The 20,419-nt window shown below is 44.0% G+C and overlaps 1 protein-coding gene across 2 annotated transcripts in view; it reads left to right on the forward strand.

Annotated features, from left to right (window-relative positions):
• The first annotated feature begins 1,583 nt into the window (after nucleotides 1–1,583).
• SELP (selectin P) overlaps nucleotides 1,584–20,419 on the forward strand; it is a 31,450-nt gene continuing 12,614 nt past the window's right edge. The window contains exons 1-10 of one of the 2 annotated variants that reach the window (XM_083444688.1): nucleotides 1,584–1,802; nucleotides 6,364–6,436; nucleotides 7,130–7,513; nucleotides 9,484–9,591; nucleotides 12,647–12,835; nucleotides 14,130–14,309; nucleotides 15,686–15,871; nucleotides 17,723–17,908; nucleotides 18,418–18,603; nucleotides 19,792–19,977. In XM_083444688.1, coding sequence (XP_083300814.1) covers nucleotides 1,755–1,802; nucleotides 6,364–6,436; nucleotides 7,130–7,513; nucleotides 9,484–9,591; nucleotides 12,647–12,835; nucleotides 14,130–14,309; nucleotides 15,686–15,871; nucleotides 17,723–17,908; nucleotides 18,418–18,603; nucleotides 19,792–19,977 — 1,726 coding nt within the window. In that variant the 5' untranslated portion in view covers nucleotides 1,584–1,754. The remainder of the gene's footprint in view (nucleotides 1,803–6,363; nucleotides 6,437–7,129; nucleotides 7,514–9,483; nucleotides 9,592–12,646; nucleotides 12,836–14,129; nucleotides 14,310–15,685; nucleotides 15,872–17,722; nucleotides 17,909–18,417; nucleotides 18,604–19,791; nucleotides 19,978–20,419) is intronic. The other variant, XM_083444689.1, reaches the window with a different exon arrangement.

A 20,419-nucleotide genomic window follows, 5' to 3' on the forward strand; every position in this document is an offset into this window, starting at 1 on the left:
TCTTTTCCTTTTTATAAGTCTACCAAAGAATAAAATAAAAATGGAATTAATAGGTTTTCTCTGGACACTGGAGGGTGTTTGTGCTGTGTTCCACTGGTATAGTGATGGTACTCACCCTCCTGTGGGACCAGTATTAAGGTGGCAGAAAAGATACAGGTTGCAGCACAAAAGGGAGCAGACAAAATTGTCTGAAGCAATGCAGGCACATGTATCTTTGCATGCTCCATTTAAAGCAGTGCTTTTTTTTTGAGGCCTCGCAAGACGAAATTAATTCGTTCTGCGAGTTTTTTCGTTCTGCGAGTTTTTTCGTCTTGCGAAGCACCACTGTGTATTGACGGTTTCCCATAGGAATGCATTGGCAGTTTTTTAAAAAAGGCGCAAGACGTTTCATCTTGTGAAGCAAGCCCATAGGGAAATCCGTCTTGCGAAGCAATTCAGAAAACGAAAAACTCTTTCGTCTTGCGAGTTTTTCGTCTTCCGAGGCATTCGTCTTGCGAGGTACCACTGTACGCACTAGTACGCTGCACCGCCATCTCTTTCCCCACCACCACCATCTTGCCACCACTGTCTCTTGCCCGCCCAGCCACCCACTCCCTCCCTCCCTCCCCACCTGCACCTTTGCCGCTTCCTCTGCCACTGCCACTTCCCATGGCTGCAGGCACGGCCTCCTGGAGGTGCTTTGCACTACCCTTACAATTGCCAAATTGCCTTCCGAGAAGGTGCCTGACTATTGTAAAAAGGTGCCACCAGAACACAGGACACGGATGGTGCTGTGGTCTAAACCACTGAGCCTTGGGATTGCCGTTCAGAAGGTCAGTCGTTTGAATCCCCGCAACGGGGTGAGCTCCCGTTGTTCAGTCCCAGCTCCTGCCAACCTAGCAGTTCGAAAACATGTCAAAGTGCAAATAGATAAATAGGTACCATTCCGGTGGGAAGGTAAACGGCGTTTCCGTGCACTGCTCTGGTTTTGCCAGAAGTGGCTTAGTTATGCTGGCCACATGACCCAGAAAAACTGTCTGCAGACAAATGTCAGCTACCTCAGCCAGTAAAGTGAGATGAGCGCCGCAACCCTAGAGTCGTTTGCTACTGGACTTAATTATCAGGGGTCCCTTTACCTTTTTACCCACCAGAACAGAGGCACTTTGGCATGACCTATTTACAATTTTCAGGCACCTTCCTGGAAGGCGATATGGCGATTGTAAAAACGGTCATAACAAAGCACCTCTGGGAGGCCATGCCCAGAGCCACAGGAAGCAGCAGCAATGATGGAGGAAGCAGCAAAAGTGTGAGTGGATGGGTGGGCAAGTGGCACTGGGGTGGTGGTAGAGGTAGGGTTGTGTAGCAGCACCTATTTTTCTGGGGGGGGGGGAAAGCTGATTTCAACACATATATTTCACCCCAAATCTGATTTTGGATGGTGCCCACTCTACTAGCAAGTACATTTGCTTTTTTGGGGGGGAGATTCCATCTTGCCACCTGAAATAGATGCCCCTTACTACTTCCGGTTTCTTGCTGCTTCTGCTGCGGCGCTACTGTTTTCGTTGCCGTGTCCCAGCATCCAAGAAGGGCACTGCTACATGCCCAAACCAGCAGCTGACAAGGAGTTAACGCATGTGGTTGTGACAGGACAGCACAGTGAAAGCAGGCGATAGGAAAAGGATGCAATCAGCTTGTCTGCTTTAGAGGAAGTGTTCGCCTGGCACAAGAAGGCTGTGGGGAGGAAGGAGGTGTTTAATACTCATGCCTATCCACACATGAAGCAGCACAGAAAGGAGAAATCAGAAGGGTCAGCATTAAACATGGTAGGTGCAGTTTCTTCATGGATATGGGGCAAATCCATAGAATTGAGGAATAAGGGACAGTTGAGCTTCCTCTGTAGATTACCTCTATCTTTGGAACACAAAAGTGTTGGGGAGAGTGGCTTCTCCACTGGTGACCATGACCTCAAGGCAAAAGGAAACGCCCCCCCCCCCCAGTAGCATGCCTACAACTAGTCTCTTATAGACTGGGTGATTGGGTGCAGCAGTGAATGTGAAAAAATGTGAAAAACTCAGACACTGTGAATGGGGCTGGGAGCTGCGAAGTCCCCAAGTCCAAACAAGGAAAATTGGGGGGAGGTTGGGGGTGGGGGGTGGGGAATTGAATGAACAGTGAGTGAACATTGTTCACAATAATAATGTTACTTCAGCATGCCAAAGCCCTCGGAGCAGAAATTGGGACTATGATTTAGTCTAGTGCTGGACATACAATTCAGGGATCACGTCCACAAATGAAGAACCCGATGGGGAAGTTGCAAAAGCTGTAATTCAATTTACTAAATCAAATGATTTGCTTGGCATAATTAGGACAATATAAACTTCTTATTATTTTATTTTGCATATACTGTAGTCCTCTTCTGTTATTCCTTATATGTGCTTTATTTCAATGTATTTAATCTGTTTTTTACTTTTTTGATGGCCTGTTGCCATATATGCCAGTTTTCTCCCGTATTGAAAATTCCAGTAAAAATATTGTGTGGCTTTTTTAAATAAAAAGGTTGTTCTTCAGAAAAACTGCATTCAAATAATACACTACTACAGTATAAAGGTCACAGCTAAATTGCTTTAAAAGGAGTTGGCCAGATAATTATGCCTAATTTGGGTGTCATGGATTTTAATAGGACAGCCTGATTTTTACTGGATTAAGTGCCTAGTTTGTGGAAATGACATGCCAGAATCAATTCTGATTTAAGTTAAACAAGGAAAAACCTATTGAGATTTTATTAGCAACAATTAAAATTACATGCAAATGGCTAATTTTGTCTATGTTTTAGTAAGCAGTTGCAGCTGAAGCCATCATCTAAAAATCTTTCATTATAATTCGTATGAATAAAAGAAATTATGTATATTCACTTCATATAGTAAAGGTAAAGGGACCCCTGACCATTAGGTCCAGTTGTGGCTGACTGGGGTTGCTGCGCTCATCTCGCTTTACTGGCTGAGGGAGCCGGCGTACAGCTTCCAGGTCATGTGGCCAGCATGACTAAGCCTCTTCTGGCGAACCAGAGCAGCGCACGGAAACGCCGTTTACCTTCCCACCAGAATGGTACCTATTTATCTACTTGCACTTTGATGTGCTTTCGAACTGCTAGGTTGGCAGGAGCAGGGACCGAGCAACGGGAGCTCATCCCGTCACGGGGATTTGAACCGCCAACCTTCTGATCGGCAAGTCCTAGGCTTTGTGGTTTAGACCACAACGCCACCCGCATCCCTATTCACTTCATATACATATGTACAGGGGTACCTCAGGTTAAGTACTTAATTCGTTCCGGAGGTCCGTTCTTAACCTGAAACTGTTCTTAACCTGAAGCACCACTTTAGCTAATGGGGTCTCCTGCTGCCACCACGCCGCCGGAGCATGATTTCTGTTCTCATCCTGAAGCAAAGTTCTAAACCTGAAGCACTATTTCTGGGTTAGCGGAGTCTGTAACCTGAAGCGTATGCAACCTGAAGTGTATGTAACCTAAGGTATCACTGTATAATAAATATTTCTTGGGTATGAGCTGATGGTAAAGTCCCCTTCATAAGTCCCACTGAAACACATAGAATCCATACATTTCCCATTGAATTGGACAGTAACCAAGTTGTATATAGCAGCCCTGCTTCAGATAGTACATTAATTAATTAATTAATTAATTAATTAGTCGCTTCATCTTGCCCAGGGCAACCTCAAGTGACTTACAACCAAACCAGCAGTTCCAAATCCACATACACAGGCAACCCGAAAGGCCAGGTGAGGTCACAGTCAAAAAAGGCAGGTTCCAGGAACAGTCTAAAGGGAACACAAGAGACAAGAGCCAATAATGATCTGAGGCAATCGAAGCACCAACTAACCAACATAGCAGTTGGCTGGTACAAGAAAAGGAACTGAAGGCTTTTAGCCATGTGCCCCAGAGCCTCACCCTGACCACAGCTGCAGGCCATCTGGGCTGCCTGAGCTTGGTCTACTTGTGTGGAGTAGCACATCTTGGTCTTCAAGCAGGCACTCTGGCATCTGGCTGCTTCTGTGCCTTTACAAGTGAATGCTCTCTTGGGTTTGGGGGAAGCTCAGTCCTCGCCTCGGCATCTGAGCCACAGCCTGCTGTGTCTTGGGGAAGAGGCTGAACCACCCTGAAGGGTCTGATATGTCCCCCTGTGCCCCTGTAATGTTGGCCTTGGGGTGCACCAGGCCCTCCTCTGAAGGGGACTCCTCCAGCGGAGTCATGACACGTGGCTTAGGAAGGTGGCGGCGGCGGTGGCGGCGGACATACGCTGAGAATTAAGGAGCAAGGCAACTCAAATGCACCTTAGCACTGGAATCTTTTTTCAGTACAAGAACTGATATGACCACAGTTTGGTCAAACTCATGCTGGTAGCTTCGAGAACACTGCCCCACCATCTCGTCCTCTGTCGTCCCCTTCTCCTTGTGCCCTCCATCTTTCCCAGCATCAGGGTCTTTTCCAGGGAGTCTTCTCTTCTCATGAGGTGGCCAAAGTCTTGGAGCCTCAGCTTCACGATCTGTCCTTCCAGTGAGCACTCAGGGCTGATTTCCTTCAGAATGGAGAGGTTTGATCTTCTTGCAGTCCATGGGACTCTCAAGAGTCTCCTCCAGCACCAGAGTTCTAAAGCATCAATTCTTCGGCGATCAGCCTTCTTTATGGTCCAGCTCTCACTTCCATACATCAATCCCTCTTCCCAAGTGTGGAGTCAGGACTGTTTAAAGTGGTATAAGACTGTTTTAAATGTGTTCTGCAGGTGGGACCTGCATCCATTAAAAAATATATGCAGTCTTATTATTTATAAATGGCTAGTCTTATAGTCTGCCTCTTTCAACCTCTTCCTAGATTTCTGGAGAGAAAATTTATGTTGCTGGGAAGAAAGATACAGCATGAGGTTTTTTTGGGGCCCAGTTGAGTGAAGTTTTAGAACGTCAGAACCTAAAACGAGTCTCCAGGATCAGGCCAGGGCCCCATCCATCCCAGAATTGTTGTTGTGCTGCAAGACATCCCTCCTGCCCTGAGGACTGCCTAAATTCCAAGAATAAAAGGAATGACAACTAGTGTTTGGGTAAAATCAGGTCACAACTTTGTTGACTACAGATGTAAGAGGTTTGACAGAAGGATTTGCATTTGGGGTCAACCAGAAGTGAAGGGTCCTTGGCCTTCCTCAGGGAGTGGCTCCCCCAATGGATTGTACCTGGAGAGAGCTGTGCCCCCCCCCCCCGGCGTCCAGACAGAGGCTGGATCTAGACACATCAAAGAAGCGTTTCGGCTTAAAGCGTTGTAAATTTAAACAGGAAAACAGATAGAGAAAAACGGAACTTCACATCAACATCTGATGGCACAATGTTATATCACATATACAGCGCATATAAATTGGTTTTTTCTTTATCAGTCTAGCTGAGTCCAGTAGCATCTCTCCTGGACCGCCATTTTCAGAGGGGCAGGCAGGGGCTACAACCTCCCCTCAGTCCTCTGTCCAAGACTACGCCTACCCAATGCCTATACCACCAAAGTTGTGACGGTTGCTGTGAGGGTGGCAAAAACCAGAAGGGAGGAGCCATTTTGCCAGCTGGGAAAATTCCAGCCTGGCCCCCAATACAGCAACTGACAATGCCACAGGAAGGTCCAGCAGAACAACATGTAACAACAATATAGGGAGCGAGGGAAACAAGTTTTTTAAATACCTGGTTCTATTGCTGTGAGGGATAACCGAAGATCACCTCTGTCCTTATGTTAAGGCGATTCCGCTTTAGGCTGAGTAAATAATCAACACAACTGAAACCTGATTGTACCAAATACAAAGTAGGAAATACCATGAAATACAATTTTACTTTATCCCAAAGCTGTGGAAACTTTTTAGATATTGTACTCTTTATCCAAAAATGGTGTTTTTCTTGACAGAAAGTTACTTTGGCTGCTATGTTGCTCTGTAGTTCTATGATCGCTTCTTGCAAAGAAACATCAGCGTCAGCAGCAATCACTGCCCTTGTTTCTGGTCATCAGGCACAAGGGCAACATTGATAGAGAAATACATAAAAGTATAATAAATGGCCCCTGTTGACGGGGGGGGGGGCAGGAAGGGGCCGGAGTTGGAAAAAGGTTGAGGAACACTTCCTTAATCCTTTGCACCAGCAGAGCCCTCCTGAGCCACAGTAGCACCTCGCAGACTTGCTGCTTTCTAAAAAGCATCTGCACAGCACAGTTGCTAATTGTGTGGATGTTGCTACATATAGTTTGAGCCTTGAAAGGCCATTTTGGCTGGATTGTATAAGGAGGCTTATGAATTTGCATTTAAAATTGTATGCACGTTGTCACTTTAACAGCAAATCTGTATCCTCAAATAGGGTGTAACCAGCAGAAGATTGTGGCCTACAGGAACAGATGACCACATGCTGCTGTTTACTATCATTAGTTGTGGTAAGTATTTATGAAATTTACTGGAAAAAAATGTCATTTTGCTATTACTTTGACCTTGCCAAGGAAGGATATGAAGCAACGCTGGGGATGGGAAGAGTTGTGCAAGCAGAAATATGTTTGAGGCTGCTTGGGTTCTGCTGTTCTCACTATTCCAAATGGAAACTAGAAGGCTTCATTGGCAATCCCATTAAAACAAGTGCCCTGTAAGACCACGCCAAGAAGAATCTCCTGGTATGGTCACAACAGGAAAATATTGCAGGTGGCACAAAACCGTTAAAAGTTCCAATCTAGCCCATGTAAACCCTTTTGAAGAAAATACTTATTGACTAATGTAATTTTGCTAAGTTCTTTGTCCAAAGCAGTTCTTAATGGGGTTTCCGGGAGAAAAGATTAACAATTCCCTCCACCGGTAGAAGGCCCTTGTTACACTCCAAATATGTCTCTCCTACTAGGCTAGGTGCTCCCTCCTTCAACTGTTTGATTTTCAACTGTTAGGATCAGTTCAAAAGTTCCACCTCTTCCTTTTGAGCATGGAGTCTATTCTGCAGAATGCCTTGTCCTCTGTGGCTGCTAATTTTACGTTATCTAGTGCTTCTAATAAGAACAGGCCAGCTGTATTCATCACCACTTGTGTACTCAGGATGCTTGTCTGCAATTGCAGCCTTTTTCTAATGCTCCTTGTTGCTCTGGCAGGGATATTTTCTTCTGTGGGTGCCTGGACTTACCACTATGGGCAGATGCCCCCGATAAACTGGGACATGGCAAGAAGATATTGCCAGCAGCACTATACTGACCTAGTAGCAATCCAAAACAAAGAAGAAATTGCCTATCTCAATGCTACCATTCCATACTATCGCACGTACTACTGGATTGGGATCCGGAAGATTAAGAATGTTTGGACCTGGGTTGGAACCGGCAAGATCCTGACAAAGGAAGCAGAAAACTGGGCTTCTCGGGAACCCAACAACAGACGGACTGGAGAGGACTGTGTTGAGATATACATTAAAAGGCCTGTGGAATCTGGAAAATGGAATGATGAACGTTGTACTAACAAAAAACGGCCACTGTGCTACCAAGGTAATGAAAGCACCCCGTATTGTGTCATAGCTGTGGAATACCAACAGCTAGGAATGGAAGGAATTATCAGTTTTGGTTCTCTTAGGACTCAGCTAGATTGGTAAAGAAAAAGCGATTTATATGCACTGTGGAGTCCTGTTTTTCCCTTCCAGATTTCCCTGTTTAAATTTACAACGTGTTTAACTGAAACACTTATTTGATGTGTCTAGATCCAGCCGTAGTTTCTCATTTCTCCAATCTAATATTCAGTTCTCCACATTTTGCAGCTATTTGTGAATTTTATTTTTGAAGACCCCTCATGAAAATTCACCAGCATTTCAGTGAGAATTTCTCATAATACTGTAAACACATTTTTATATGCAGTTTTTATAAGTAGTTTTAACATATGTACACATTTCTGCATATATGTACACATTATATTTCCTGATATGTGTTTCTGTATGTTTGTTTCACTCATATCTTCACTTGTATGCATGCTTTCCCCTGTCACCATTGTTTCGTTGCAGAATGGCACTATAATGGGCAGGCCACCTTGGCGCCTCTTTCGCTTGCCCTTTTTCTGTACTGCGCTGTAAACAGCAGCCTGATATCTGGAAATTAAGCAAGCACAGCTTATTCTGAGTCCGCATATGGAGATATTCTTTCCTGTGCAGTATGAAGTGCAGGACCCTGATATATTTGCAGCACATCTTGGAACCATAGAAATGTAGGGCTGCAAGGGTCACCAAGGGTCATCCAGTCCAACCCCCTGCATTGTAGGAACCACAGCTAAAGAATCCCTGATGGATGGCTAGCCAACCTCTCTTGGGAAACCTCCAATGACGGTTTCACCACCTTCTGAGAGAGTCTGTTCCACCATTGAACAGATTTTACCCCCTGAAAGTTATTCTTAATGTTTAGCTGGAATCTCCTTTAAGAACAAAGCTGAATTTGGATATTAAAATATGTGACCTGATTTCTGGCATGACTTTTGGTAATGCTTTGGAGGTGTGGATCAATCTATCATTTTCTTTTTCTTTTTCAGATATTGCTAAGTAAAAATGGATAAACATGAACCCTGTATTGGCAGAAACAGGCATCTATAAGTGCGACAGTTTGTTCGAAAGCAAGCTGGTGTATTTGATGAGAGATTGGAGCATATCCACACCATAAATTTAAAGTATATTCAATGCAGTTTTAAAGCATATGGCTTCCCCTCAAGGAATCCTAGGAACGGTAGCTTGTTGAGGGTGCTGGGATTTGTAGCTTTGTGATTTGTAGCTACAGTTCCCAGGGTTCTTTGGGGAAAGTTGCATGATTTAAAAGTGTGGTGTGGAACAGCCTGTAGACTTTGATTTTGTCCAGACTTGGAGCTCTTTAGTAGAACATGAAGCAGAATCAGCCCTGAGTACTGAACTCTGCAGAATGGGTCCACAGCTCCCTTCTGTTAAGAGTAGCTTGATGCCAAAGATGCTTGTATCTTTGAAGAGCTGGTTAGAGGAGGACATTTTTAATATGCGTAGCTTTGTTCACACTATATGGCTGGCCTGCTCTTGCCTGTTCTGTGCAGTTATTAAAGTCCTCCTTGGGCTTTAGCTAATCTGCCATTAGTTTTTCATTTTTACTTGAATAAAATATGGGGGGAGGCAGTTAAGCCCTGCCCTACATAACTGATCACAAGATGCAGAGTGCACACACCATTTGAATGGCAGTGGCTATCAAGTATTTTATTGGGGGTCCGAAAGGGACCTCAACCCCTCGGAGTTGACTCCTATGTTTGCAGGGAATGATTGCAACTGGACTAAACACAGGAGAAACTGGCCTCCATTTTCTCACATCGACACTAGAGAATGAAATAGGCTGCTAACTAGTGTAGCCCTCCTCTCTTCTCCAAGGAGACCCTGGCATCTGCAGTTCTGTGCTCCCTTCGGAGTAGAGCTGTAAGTTTCAAGAGATGGTGCAACTCTGATCCCCTTCTCTCTTCTGTGCAGCTTCCTGCCAGCCTTCCTCCTGCAGTCAGCATGGGGAGTGTGTGGAGACCATTGGGAATTATACCTGCCAATGTTATCCTGGCTTCTATGGGCCGGAGTGTGAATATGGTGAGTCTTCTAACAACCCAAGGACCAGAACCATGGCTGGGGGATGGATACTTCTTACGTGCTGACAAAACATATAAGAATAATTAGCGCTTGAGTTAAATGTTCTGACAGACCCTCCAAGTGCCCCTATTTTCCAGGGTTGTCCCTGATTTGGAGAAGCCGTCCCAGTTTCTGATTTGATCCTGGAATGTCCCACTTTTCCTTAGGTTGTCCCTATTTTCAGTGGAGAAATGTTGGAGGGTATGGAGTTATCTGACCCCTGAACCATCTGAAGGCAATCCTGTATAGGGAAGATTTTTTAATGTTTTATGTTTTATTACGTTTTTATATATATTGGAAGCTGCCCGGAGTGGCTGGGGCAACCCAGTAAGATGTGTGGGGTATAAATAGTAAAGTTATCATTATGGAATGGGGTGTCCCTATTTTCATTGGGAAAATGTTGGAGGGTATGGTTCTGAGTGCTTCACGTACGCTTTCCTGTAAGGAAGGCCAGTGTGATCCCCATTTGAGAGCGAGGGGGCTTCCTTCAGGGCCTTCTAGTGAATTAATGGCTAAGCTGAATTTTGAACCTGGGACTATCTGATTTTCCGCTCAGTCTCTTGATCACCACAAAATACAAAATTTACATTTATTTCTCTTGTATAACTTTTAAGAGGTTTTCCCGTGAATACATTTTTGTTGAGCAAGAGAAACTGCTCCTCTTCAAGGCTGAGGGGGGCTTCTTTCAGTTCTTGGCTTTTGTTGGTTTGAACTGGTGCCACCTTCTTCACTTAAATGACATTCAGAGGGCTCTGTCCATTCACAGTATGAAGCTTATGTGATGAAACCAGTAGCATCTTTTGCAAAGCCCCCTATTTTGTCAGCTTTCTTCCTGTGCAGATTATTGTTCTATGCTGCTAACTTATATTGTGTGTCTCTGTGTGTGTGTGTGTGTGTATGTGTTTTTAAAAGAAGCTTAAGTGTTTTGGCTTTCTCCCCAGAATCCTGAGAATTGTACTTTGAGGCTGCTGACTTCTCCGCCCCCCCTGCCCTTCATGAAACTACAGTAGCCAGAATTCTCTGGAAAGAGGAAATCATTTTTAAAACTAGTTTACATTAGTGGTGTAGCTATGCCCCAAAAGGAAGCACACCGGAATATGATAACAAGCATTGCTCTTTGAGAAATATTTAGCCCTGTTGTGTTGACTGACATGCATCACAAATAACATTACTGCCCATCTCAATATAATTTTCCTTTGAAACATCTATGTTGGAAGCCATGCCAGGGGTTTTAAGTCTAGCAACAAAATGTACAAATTCTTCTCAGCCACTCTTGGCCCTGGTTTGGGGGAATCAAAAGGGCAAGTTTGGCCTATTTCCACGAGGAGAAAACTCATCTCTGAATTGTACTTTATATTGTGAATGGGGGCTCACAAGGCTGGTGGCTCTTCCACACAAAATATATAGAACTAGATATTGGATTCTAGTTGAGTCTTCTCCCTGATGTGCCAGTTTTCTATAATAGCGAGTGTTTTAAAAAATATATATCAGCCATGCAAGTCTTAACCTGTAGTTTGAAGTGAACTTGCTCAAAGATGCAGGTTTACTGTCTCAGTGAAAGGTGTGCCTCAGTTGTGTGAATAAGCCTGTGTACCCAACATGCCTTTAAAGCACATCTGAAGCACACTCCCCACCCTCAACAAAATATAATTCTGGGCACCGTAGTTTATTAAGAGTTGCTGGAATTGGAACTCTGTGTAACTGCACTGTCTAGAATTCTTTGAGGGAAAGGATGTACTTTGAATGTATTTTAAAGGTATTGTGTGTATGCAGCCTAAGAGCTAAACCAGAGGAACCAAGGAATCCAAATGGGAGCAGGGATAATCTAGAGTGGAGAAGCCTTAGGAAGGGGAGATGGTGCTTTAAGTCTTCTCCCATCCACCCTTTCCTACCTACTGCTCTGGCAGACACACATATGAGAAATCCAGCTTTCTAGACCTCAGGATTTCCAGCTTACTACTGATTCTGCTCTACTGAGTTTAGCTGTAGTCTGATATGCTGAAAACAACAAAGCTTTTTTCCAGAAAGCTGTTCTAGAGACACTGAATCTGGTGAGGGGAAGTAGCTTCCATCCTAAGTTTTTGCATGTACTAATAAGTGATGCATATAGCAAAAGCATTTCTCCCCTCCTCATTTGGCCCAAGGTGGATGTCTTGCATCTAGTAGAAATGGGCAGAGCCTAAATTATAACCTTCTTGCTTAGGCTCTGTATAGATATTCCAAAAAGATAGCATGCTGTCAGCATCACTGAGATGCAAAGTGCATATTTGAAATTAAAAGGAGACTTAGAAATGGGTGGGTGAAAATGCTGACCTAAATACTCAGGAACCAACTCCACAGCTCACAGGAGCCATTCTTTTCCTTATCCACTTTCCCAGGGTAAGCGCCACTGAACTGAATACAGGTTGCTTCTTGCAAATGTGTCTTGTAATATATCCAGTGAAATATATCTGTCTTTTAAATATACGGTAACTTTTATTTGAGTTTGAGGGGTGTGGTTTGAGGGGAAAGGGGTACACTGTTGTTCATGTCCCCAGAAAAACTTGTCTGGTCCTGCACCTAAGGCAGAATAGGGCCACCATGATAAATTCCTGATGGTTGAGTTAGTCACTCATCTTTACCACCACTAAGTGGTACTTTAACTCAAGTTGGCCAGACCATGCTTTGGGAGAGAATTAAATTCTGGTTGCTGTGTTGGCTCCAAAGAAACACAAGGTCTGAAAGGATTGGTATTATACGTGAGTGAGGAAGGGTTCAGGGCAGTGGCGTAGCGTGGGGGGTGCAGGGGGGGCGGCCGCACCGGGCGCAACATCTGGGGGTTAGGGTTAGGGGGCGCAAATCCACGGGTTAGGGGGCGCAAATTACTTGCCTTGCCCCGGGTGCTGACAACCCACGCTATGCCACTGGTTCAGGGAACAAATGTTTCAGCTCCACAATCTCTTTCAAAGGAGAGGTTAGAAACACATTTGCTGATGGTAATGTTGGCATAACCTGGTATTTCAATGTCTCCATTTAGTTGTGAAATGCAAGGACTTGGATGCTGCACTTAGACCACTGCGCATGAACTGCAGTCATCCTCTGGGGAACTTCAGTTATAACTCCAGCTGTGGCTTCAGTTGTGATGAAGGATTTGAAACGAATGGCCTGGCCACTTTGCAGTGCTTGCCGTCTGGGAGCTGGTCAGCAGAGATACCGCAGTGTGTAGGTATGTGCTGTTATGGTGGGTGTCAGGTGTTGGCAGTTGCCAAGGTCCAGAAACTGGCAAGAGGCCCACTGAGCCAAGCCCTGTTGTAATAATTCCACACACCCCATAAGCCCACACACTTTGCCCAGAAAACAAACAAAAAAATTGGAGTTTTCCTTTTTGCATGGATCAAAACTGAAAAGCAGAAAGCATAAACAGGATGGTAGAAAAACTCACCATTTATTATAAATTTATAATTTATTATAATAAGTAATGCAGCAATGTTGCTACAAATATATATGCTCCAGAGTCTCATTTTAGCATTCACAAACACAAGTGAAGCCCACTTTGGGTTATATTAATAAATATCATATGCCCACATTAAGACGTAAGACAGTGACTGTGCTTTCTGTATGCATTTGGCTGAAGTTGGGTGGGGGGAATGAGAGAAAGGTTAACATTAAAACAATAAATGTGAATGGGGGTTAATGGCTAACATAATCACCTCAACTGTGAATAAATGAGACAGAAGTTAATGTGAATGTACATTCCAGCAGACAGTTAAGATTAAATGTTGGTGATGGCAGCAGCTGACTAAACTGTACGGGAATAAATGTCATCATATTTTTAAAAATCTGGTTTTTAATTGGAAAATGAATAAAAATTATTTACAAAAAAATACATAAATTCTACCTGCCCCCTAAAATAAAAGTGTTGGAGGAATCTTCAGAAAGTCGCTGCAAGCAAGACCACTTCACAAAAGAGAGTGGACAAGCAGGTAACAGGCCAGTTCAGGGCTCATTCTGCTTCTGGTGCATTTCACCACCATCCCTAGTTGCAGGAGATATTCCTAGTGGAATTGTTTTTGTTGTTGTTATTCCCCTCCTTTTCCCCTGACAAAACTCAAGGCAGCTCACGGATAAACAGGTGCATGCAGTAGGGTGTGCCTGTTTCATGTGTGCAAGCCGTGTGGCGTGCACATGACACATCAACAACATGTGGCATGCTGACATCGCCCAGCCCCAGCCCCCTAAATTGTGGGGGCAAGGGGGCGCACATGCAGATAAAATGAGCAATAGGTAAGTAGTCCATCTTCAGTCGATGTCCTTCATAACCAGAGTCCTGATCTTCTAGTTTTTAATGTTTGATATGTTATTGTGTTTTTAATATTCTGTTGGGAGTTGCCCAGAGTGGCTGGGGAAACCCAACCAAATGGATGGCATTAATAATAATAATAATAATAATAATAATAGCCAATTCCCATCATGCATAGCGCACACATACCTGATTGAATCCTCCCTTCTCTGTTCCTTAGCTGTCCAGTGCTTGCCATTAAGAATCCCTGTTCATGGAGACCTCATCTGCTCTCACAGGAAATTTCAGTACCAGACTAGCTGCAGCTTTAGCTGTGCAGAGGGCTTTCTGCTAAGTGGAGTGGAGACCACTAGATGTGAAGCTTCTGGAGAATGGAGTTCCTTGGAGCCAATATGTCAAGGTTCAGTTTCCTTCTAAATCCCATTCCGATATTATTGTCTCAGAACTCTGTAGTACTTAGAGGGTGTACGATGAATATATTTGGAGATCCAGCTGTTGGCTATCAAATGCCAAGACCAGAAGTAGATGTTGACCTGGAAAACTAATTTAGATGCATGGAATAAACATTTTGTACATCACTTTCATAAACCTGGAGATTCAAAATTACTGTTGGTGGTCATATTGCATTTAAGGTTGTTAACTCCCCCCCCCTTTTCTTTTTGCTAATCCTGCTCTGTACCATTTGCAGCAGCCTGACTTGAAAGCAGGAATGTTTTCTGGTATAGAGATATGGAAAGTTTTGATTCCTTATTTTCTGCGTATCAGGCAGCTATTTTAAGGCAGAGAACAAGTAAAAAGTGAGAGCCTTAACTTATCTGATTCTAAAAATCAATCTATATACCTTATCTATATCTTCAAAAACAAAGGGGTTATGTAGTAGGGTTCGGCAGAGGCTGGCTGAGCTACCCTAAGCTGGAGCTTCCTGCCTGGTATGGGATCAGCTGTTGTGCTATAGTGAGTTTTCATTTGCTGACTTATTTGGGAGTATTTTTACCCTGCCTATTAACCTGAGATCACTGTCTTGAGCTGCACAAATCCTTCAAAGGTTCAGAGAATGCATGCCCTAGGCAAGGAAGGACAGAGGAAGCAGAAGCCTTGGAAAAGAGAAGGTGGGGCAGTAGGCCACAAAAACTTAGAGAGGGAAGGGGCATGTGACTGATCTGATCTGTGGCTAGCCGGATCTTTGGCACTGGGTCTCAGTTCTGAAGCTGCTGCTCTCAGATGTAAAAATAAAAAAATGCTGTTGAAAAAACAGAGTTGAATAACATTTTAAGCAGAGGCTGGATGGCCACCCGCTTAAGATGAGATTCCCGCATTGCAGGGGGGTTGGACTAGATGACCCCTGGGGGTCCCTTCCAACTCTACAATTCTGCAATTCTAAGAACATAACTGTATTTGTTTCTAATTGTTTTAGCTGATTTGTGGCTAATTCTAGACTACCTCTGCACCCGTGAAGGCTACAAATCCATGGGAGAATAGCAATCTGATTTAATGTTACTGTTGGAGATTGGCAGAGGGTCCCCCAGTCAAATGGGGAATGGATCTGCTTAAGTCTGCCATCCATCTGTGTCTAGCAAGACTTACTAGAGCAGAGCTGGGAGGAGGGGTGCCTGTGGTGTTGGTGAGGAGATAGGCTGACATCATGCGAAATGTAGTATGTGAGGCTCATGGTTTATAAACTCCATATACTAAATAAATCTAGTGCAAGCATACCCCTTGCATCATTGTTTTGGAGATTTCTATTTCATTCTAGTTTACCCCTTTTTCTTTCTTTAGTTAAGCAATGTCCAGAAATCGAGTTACCCACAAGAGGAACCATGGACTGTGTAAATCCAGTGGGCGACTTCGCTTACAACTCCACCTGTGATTTTGGTTGTGAAGTTGGCTTTCAGCTCCGTGGCCCCAAGACGTTGCGCTGCGGTGCATCTGGCCAGTGGACATCCTCTGTACCTGTTTGTCACGGTATGGCATCCATATAGACTTTTGTGGGCCTCTAGAGGAATTTAGTGTCTCAGTTTGCTGTTACTGGTCTGCTGCAGCTACCTTGCACAGTTGCCGTGTTGAATAGTCCACTTAACCCTGCTGTGTAGTGATTGGAGGACTGGGCAGGACCCAAGGCCAAGAACTTAGTCAGTGAGCCCAGAGAGATACTATGTTTTACAGTATGTTGCTGTCCAGAATTTGTCAATACACAATCATACACAATACACAATATGATAGCGTTCCAAGGGCTTGATAACTGAGGGCATCTACAGACTGTTGTGGGGTTTTTTTGGTGGGATTCATTCACATGTCAGCAACTTCAGAGTGCACAATTATTAATTTTTTTGTTTTTCTTAATGCTCATTTTAAAACTATTTAACATGGTTTCATTTAGCTACCTGTTTGTTTACAATAGAGGATATGGCATGCAGCAATTCTTGCATTAAAAAATAAAATAATAATATACCATCAGATAATTTTTTGACTATATCAACAAAGTTGATATGAAGTGATGTATGGTAATCTATGTTGCCTGATTAGTGACCATAAGTAAAAGGTATTTTGTATTAATAACTATTAGAATTTCTAAAGTTAAAAAGGAGAAAAGTAGAGAAGGAAAGGAGGAAAGAGGGAAAAGAAAGAATTACAGTATGCATGTCATGCATACCAGACTGTGCTGTAAATTGGGTAATATTCTACCTCATTACTGGGTAATATTCTATGCCTTGTAATTTGTATAATCAAGAAAGCCACTCAGATTGCACAAAGGAAAATGCACTGGAAAGTGTGCAGTAACACTTGCCTTGACACACGCGGCCCCTCCAGACATCTTTTTTCATGGTGCATTCATGACTATTTGTGCTCATGATGCTATCAGTGCAGTCACACACATCTTTCAATACGGTTTGCATCTGCAAACGTTATGGGGCAGTTGCACTGCTTCATTTCCAATTAGTGCATATCCTGTAACTTCCTGCTGAAGCCCCATAACTTTTTGTACCACAAATGTTCTGGTTTTTGCTCCACTTTTATTGTCCCATAGCCCCTCCTGTCAACAATAATGTGACAGCATCGGGAAAGCATTACAGAACACATGGAAGCAGAATAAACCCACCACTAATGTGCTACTTGTGTCTCAAGAACATGTTGTAGAACACATCTGCAATATAACACCAGGCTGGAGGGGCCCACCACCATCTAACCTCCTTGCAAACAAATCATGATGAATGCTCAATAAACAGGTCATCTGTCAATGTCCCGAGAATCAGGCTAGACCCGATGATGGTAGTCCCTAACTGGTTCCTGCCAAATGTACATGAAGTCCATGGGGGGTGCTTGACTGGAAGCAGTTGAACCCTTTCTTATTTTCACTTCCACACTTGCTATGGACTTGATGCCAGATCCACTTTTAATACAGAAGTGTTGCACTATTGCATGAATCTTAGAATCATAGAATTGTAGAATTGGAAGGGACTCTGATGGTGTTTGATTTTTTATCGTGTTTTTAATATTCTGTTGGGAGCCGCCCAGAGTGACTGGGGAAACCCAGCCCGATGGGTGGGGTAGAAATAATAAATTATTAGTCCAACCCCCTGCAATGCAGGAATATGCAGCTGTCCCAGATGGGGATTGAACCTGCAACCTTGGCAGTATCAGCACTGTGCTCTAACCAGCTGAGCTATGTAGTTTCACCCTGAGACTGAACATGGACGCTGTATGCTTTCACCTCTGCTAAACTGTGTGCAGGACATGAGAAGCAATTGCACCCTTGAACCAGTTCCAACTCTTAACTGTTGCCTCTCGCCTGATTTGCACATCTGCTTTCCGTAGCGGTTCAGTGCCAGCTGCTGCAGCCTCCTGCTTATGGTAACAGCACCTGCTTCGATGTCCATGGGGAATTTCAGTACCAGTCTCTCTGCACCTTCCACTGCGCTGAAGGCTTCCAGATACTTGGAGAAAAGGTGACGGAGTGCACAGCATCTGGAGAATGGACAGCGGCAGTCCCAGCGTGCCAAGGTGAGGCTGCTGGAAGAACCACCATTCTTAAGCTTCCAGAAATCCACTTCTTTGGGTCTGAGGTGGTGGAATAAGGATAAAATGACATCTTTCCTGACTTCTTCTAGAAGCCATAGTTCCTAGAGAAATGCATCACCTGAATATACTAACTTTTAATTCACAGTTTTCTTAACAATTGATGCGTTCCACACCTTGGCCTCCTGGCCACCAAGACATTTGCAGTATACAAGACATTTACACATACCTGAATAAACACCAATATGTGCAAGGGGTAGAGGTTGGGTCAAAGGAATAATACTCTGCAACAGCCTTCCCCCCCCCCCTTATCCCTCCTGGCTCCCCCCGCCCTTTGCCCACTTGTATCTCTTCTTCTTCTGTATCCCATTGCTGTTGTTGTTTCCCTGTATTTTTGTTGGAAGCTGCCCAGACTGGCTGGGGCAGCCCAGTCAAATGGGAAGGGTATAAGAAATTATGACTATTATTACCATCATCACCATTGTCATCTTCAGCCATGCAGTGCCACAGTCTGGAGACCCCCAAGCAAGGGAGAATGACCTGCTTTCATCCAAATGGAGAGTTTGCATTCCAGTCTACCTGTGAGTTTGCCTGCGAGGCTGGATTTACCTTGGCTGGAAGAAATTCAACCCGCTGCTTAGCAACTGGGAACTGGACTGCTCCGTTGCCAACATGTCAGGGTAACTAAGGTCTTTTCACTGCCTGTTTTTGTGATGAAACTCTGGTCTGTCTGGTCAGGGTCTTTCAAGGCTGAGCACCTCCAGCCTGGCTACCTTATCGTAACCTGGGCTGCTTCCAGATGGTCCTTTCTTATAGCATTTTCCTCAGACTTCATATGGGAGCATGCATATCGCAACAGCATCATTGTTTTGAAATTATCTTCCTTTCATCAATTTCTCCCCTTCTAATTTCTTAGTGATAGGAAAGATATAGAACAGCAGTGCAAAGAGCCCTTCGGTGTGGGTGTGTTTGTGCTGGTTTGCACTTTTACCACTGGGACTTTGGGGACTGTGGTTTTTGACACAGGAAGTGTCATGTGCCACAAATTTGGCTTTTGCTGCCTGTATTGTAATACTGTTTTTCATGGGTTGGGGAAGGTTTTCATGAGAAGAAAATGTGGGTCCTATAGCATGGAAAATCAGACACTTCTTCAAATGCTGCTTTCTCATGCTTGGGGCGGGGGGGCATCACATTGCCTAAACATAATGTTAAGTGCATGCGATGCCTTTTTTCTTGAGCATGAGAAAGCAGAATTTGAGGAAGTCCTGATGTTAAGAGACAAAACACAAGGCTGTTTTTCAAAATGGCAAAAGTAAGGTGTTTCTTGGCTTCTTATGGAAAACATATTTTTTAAATGTGCCTGTGGTTTTCAATTGCCGCCTTGCAGTGGTAAGAGACAAGGGGGATTGATGGATTAATCTCTACATTGGTCAAGGAGACTTTTGCATTTTTTTAATTTCACACTTGTGGCGGGTTTGGTTTATTTTTTAAAAAACAAAATAAGGAACCCATGCAGATATATGAACCACCTGCATGCATGCACATGTTTCTGTGAGAGGAATGAGTTAAATACTCATTTCAGACACGTCCTATCATGATACATCCACTGGTGCAGATGTGAAATGGTCAAGCCAAATAGTTAAATGTAAAAAGAATGGTGGTGTAGAGGTTTGTTGAGCAGCACCTACCTTATATGCAAGGGAGAACTTACATCTGGAAGCACCCCTGAAATAACTGCCTTCATTTCCCCCCAGAAGAAGAGGTCTCATTTCATGCCTGGACTTGCCTCTTCCTGTGGCTGGGAGAATCTGGGCTGAATACAAATAGTTCCTCCTTTCACCAGCATTGAGCATTCTCTTTCATTCTAGTTATTGAGTGCCCCAAACTGGATGTCCCCAAGAATGGAGAATTTGACTGCTCTCATCCACATGGAGACTTTGCATACAGCTCCAGCTGCACTTTCTCCTGCAATACAGGGTTTGTGCAAGTTGGAGCAGAGCAACTTCAGTGCACAGCTCTGGGAATGTGGACGGAGAAACCACCCTCATGTGAAGGTCAGTGCTGAGTATACTCTTGGGAATCAGCTGGGAAATGGATGGTAGCTGAGTATATAAAATTGAGATGTTGCATTTGCTAAATTGAAAAACAAATTGGATCCTCTGGTGTCATACTTCCACTGATAGCAGTGGCAACAGCAATTCTTGATTTTTCTCCAGTTTCATACAAGATCTTGCTCTGAAACTTGGGAATCTAAACAAAACTGACTGGGTGCCCTGGAAGAGTATCCTTTGCTACTTGCAAAGGAACAGGACACAGACGGAATACCAAGAACTGGGTACTTATTCTGGGGTGATCACAGGGGCAGCCTTCCTTAACGAGGTCACAGACTGATGTGGAAATAAGGACACCAATCCATAGTGTCTAAAGGTGAATTACTGTAGCACACCCTCCTCCTGAAAAGTATGAAACCTGAACTTTGGGTGCAGGCTTTGGGTG

This window comes from Podarcis tiliguerta (genome assembly GCF_965153285.1).
Source record: "Podarcis tiliguerta genome assembly, chromosome: 6".
In the NCBI taxonomy this organism is placed as follows: Eukaryota; Metazoa; Chordata; class Lepidosauria; order Squamata; family Lacertidae; genus Podarcis; species Podarcis tiliguerta.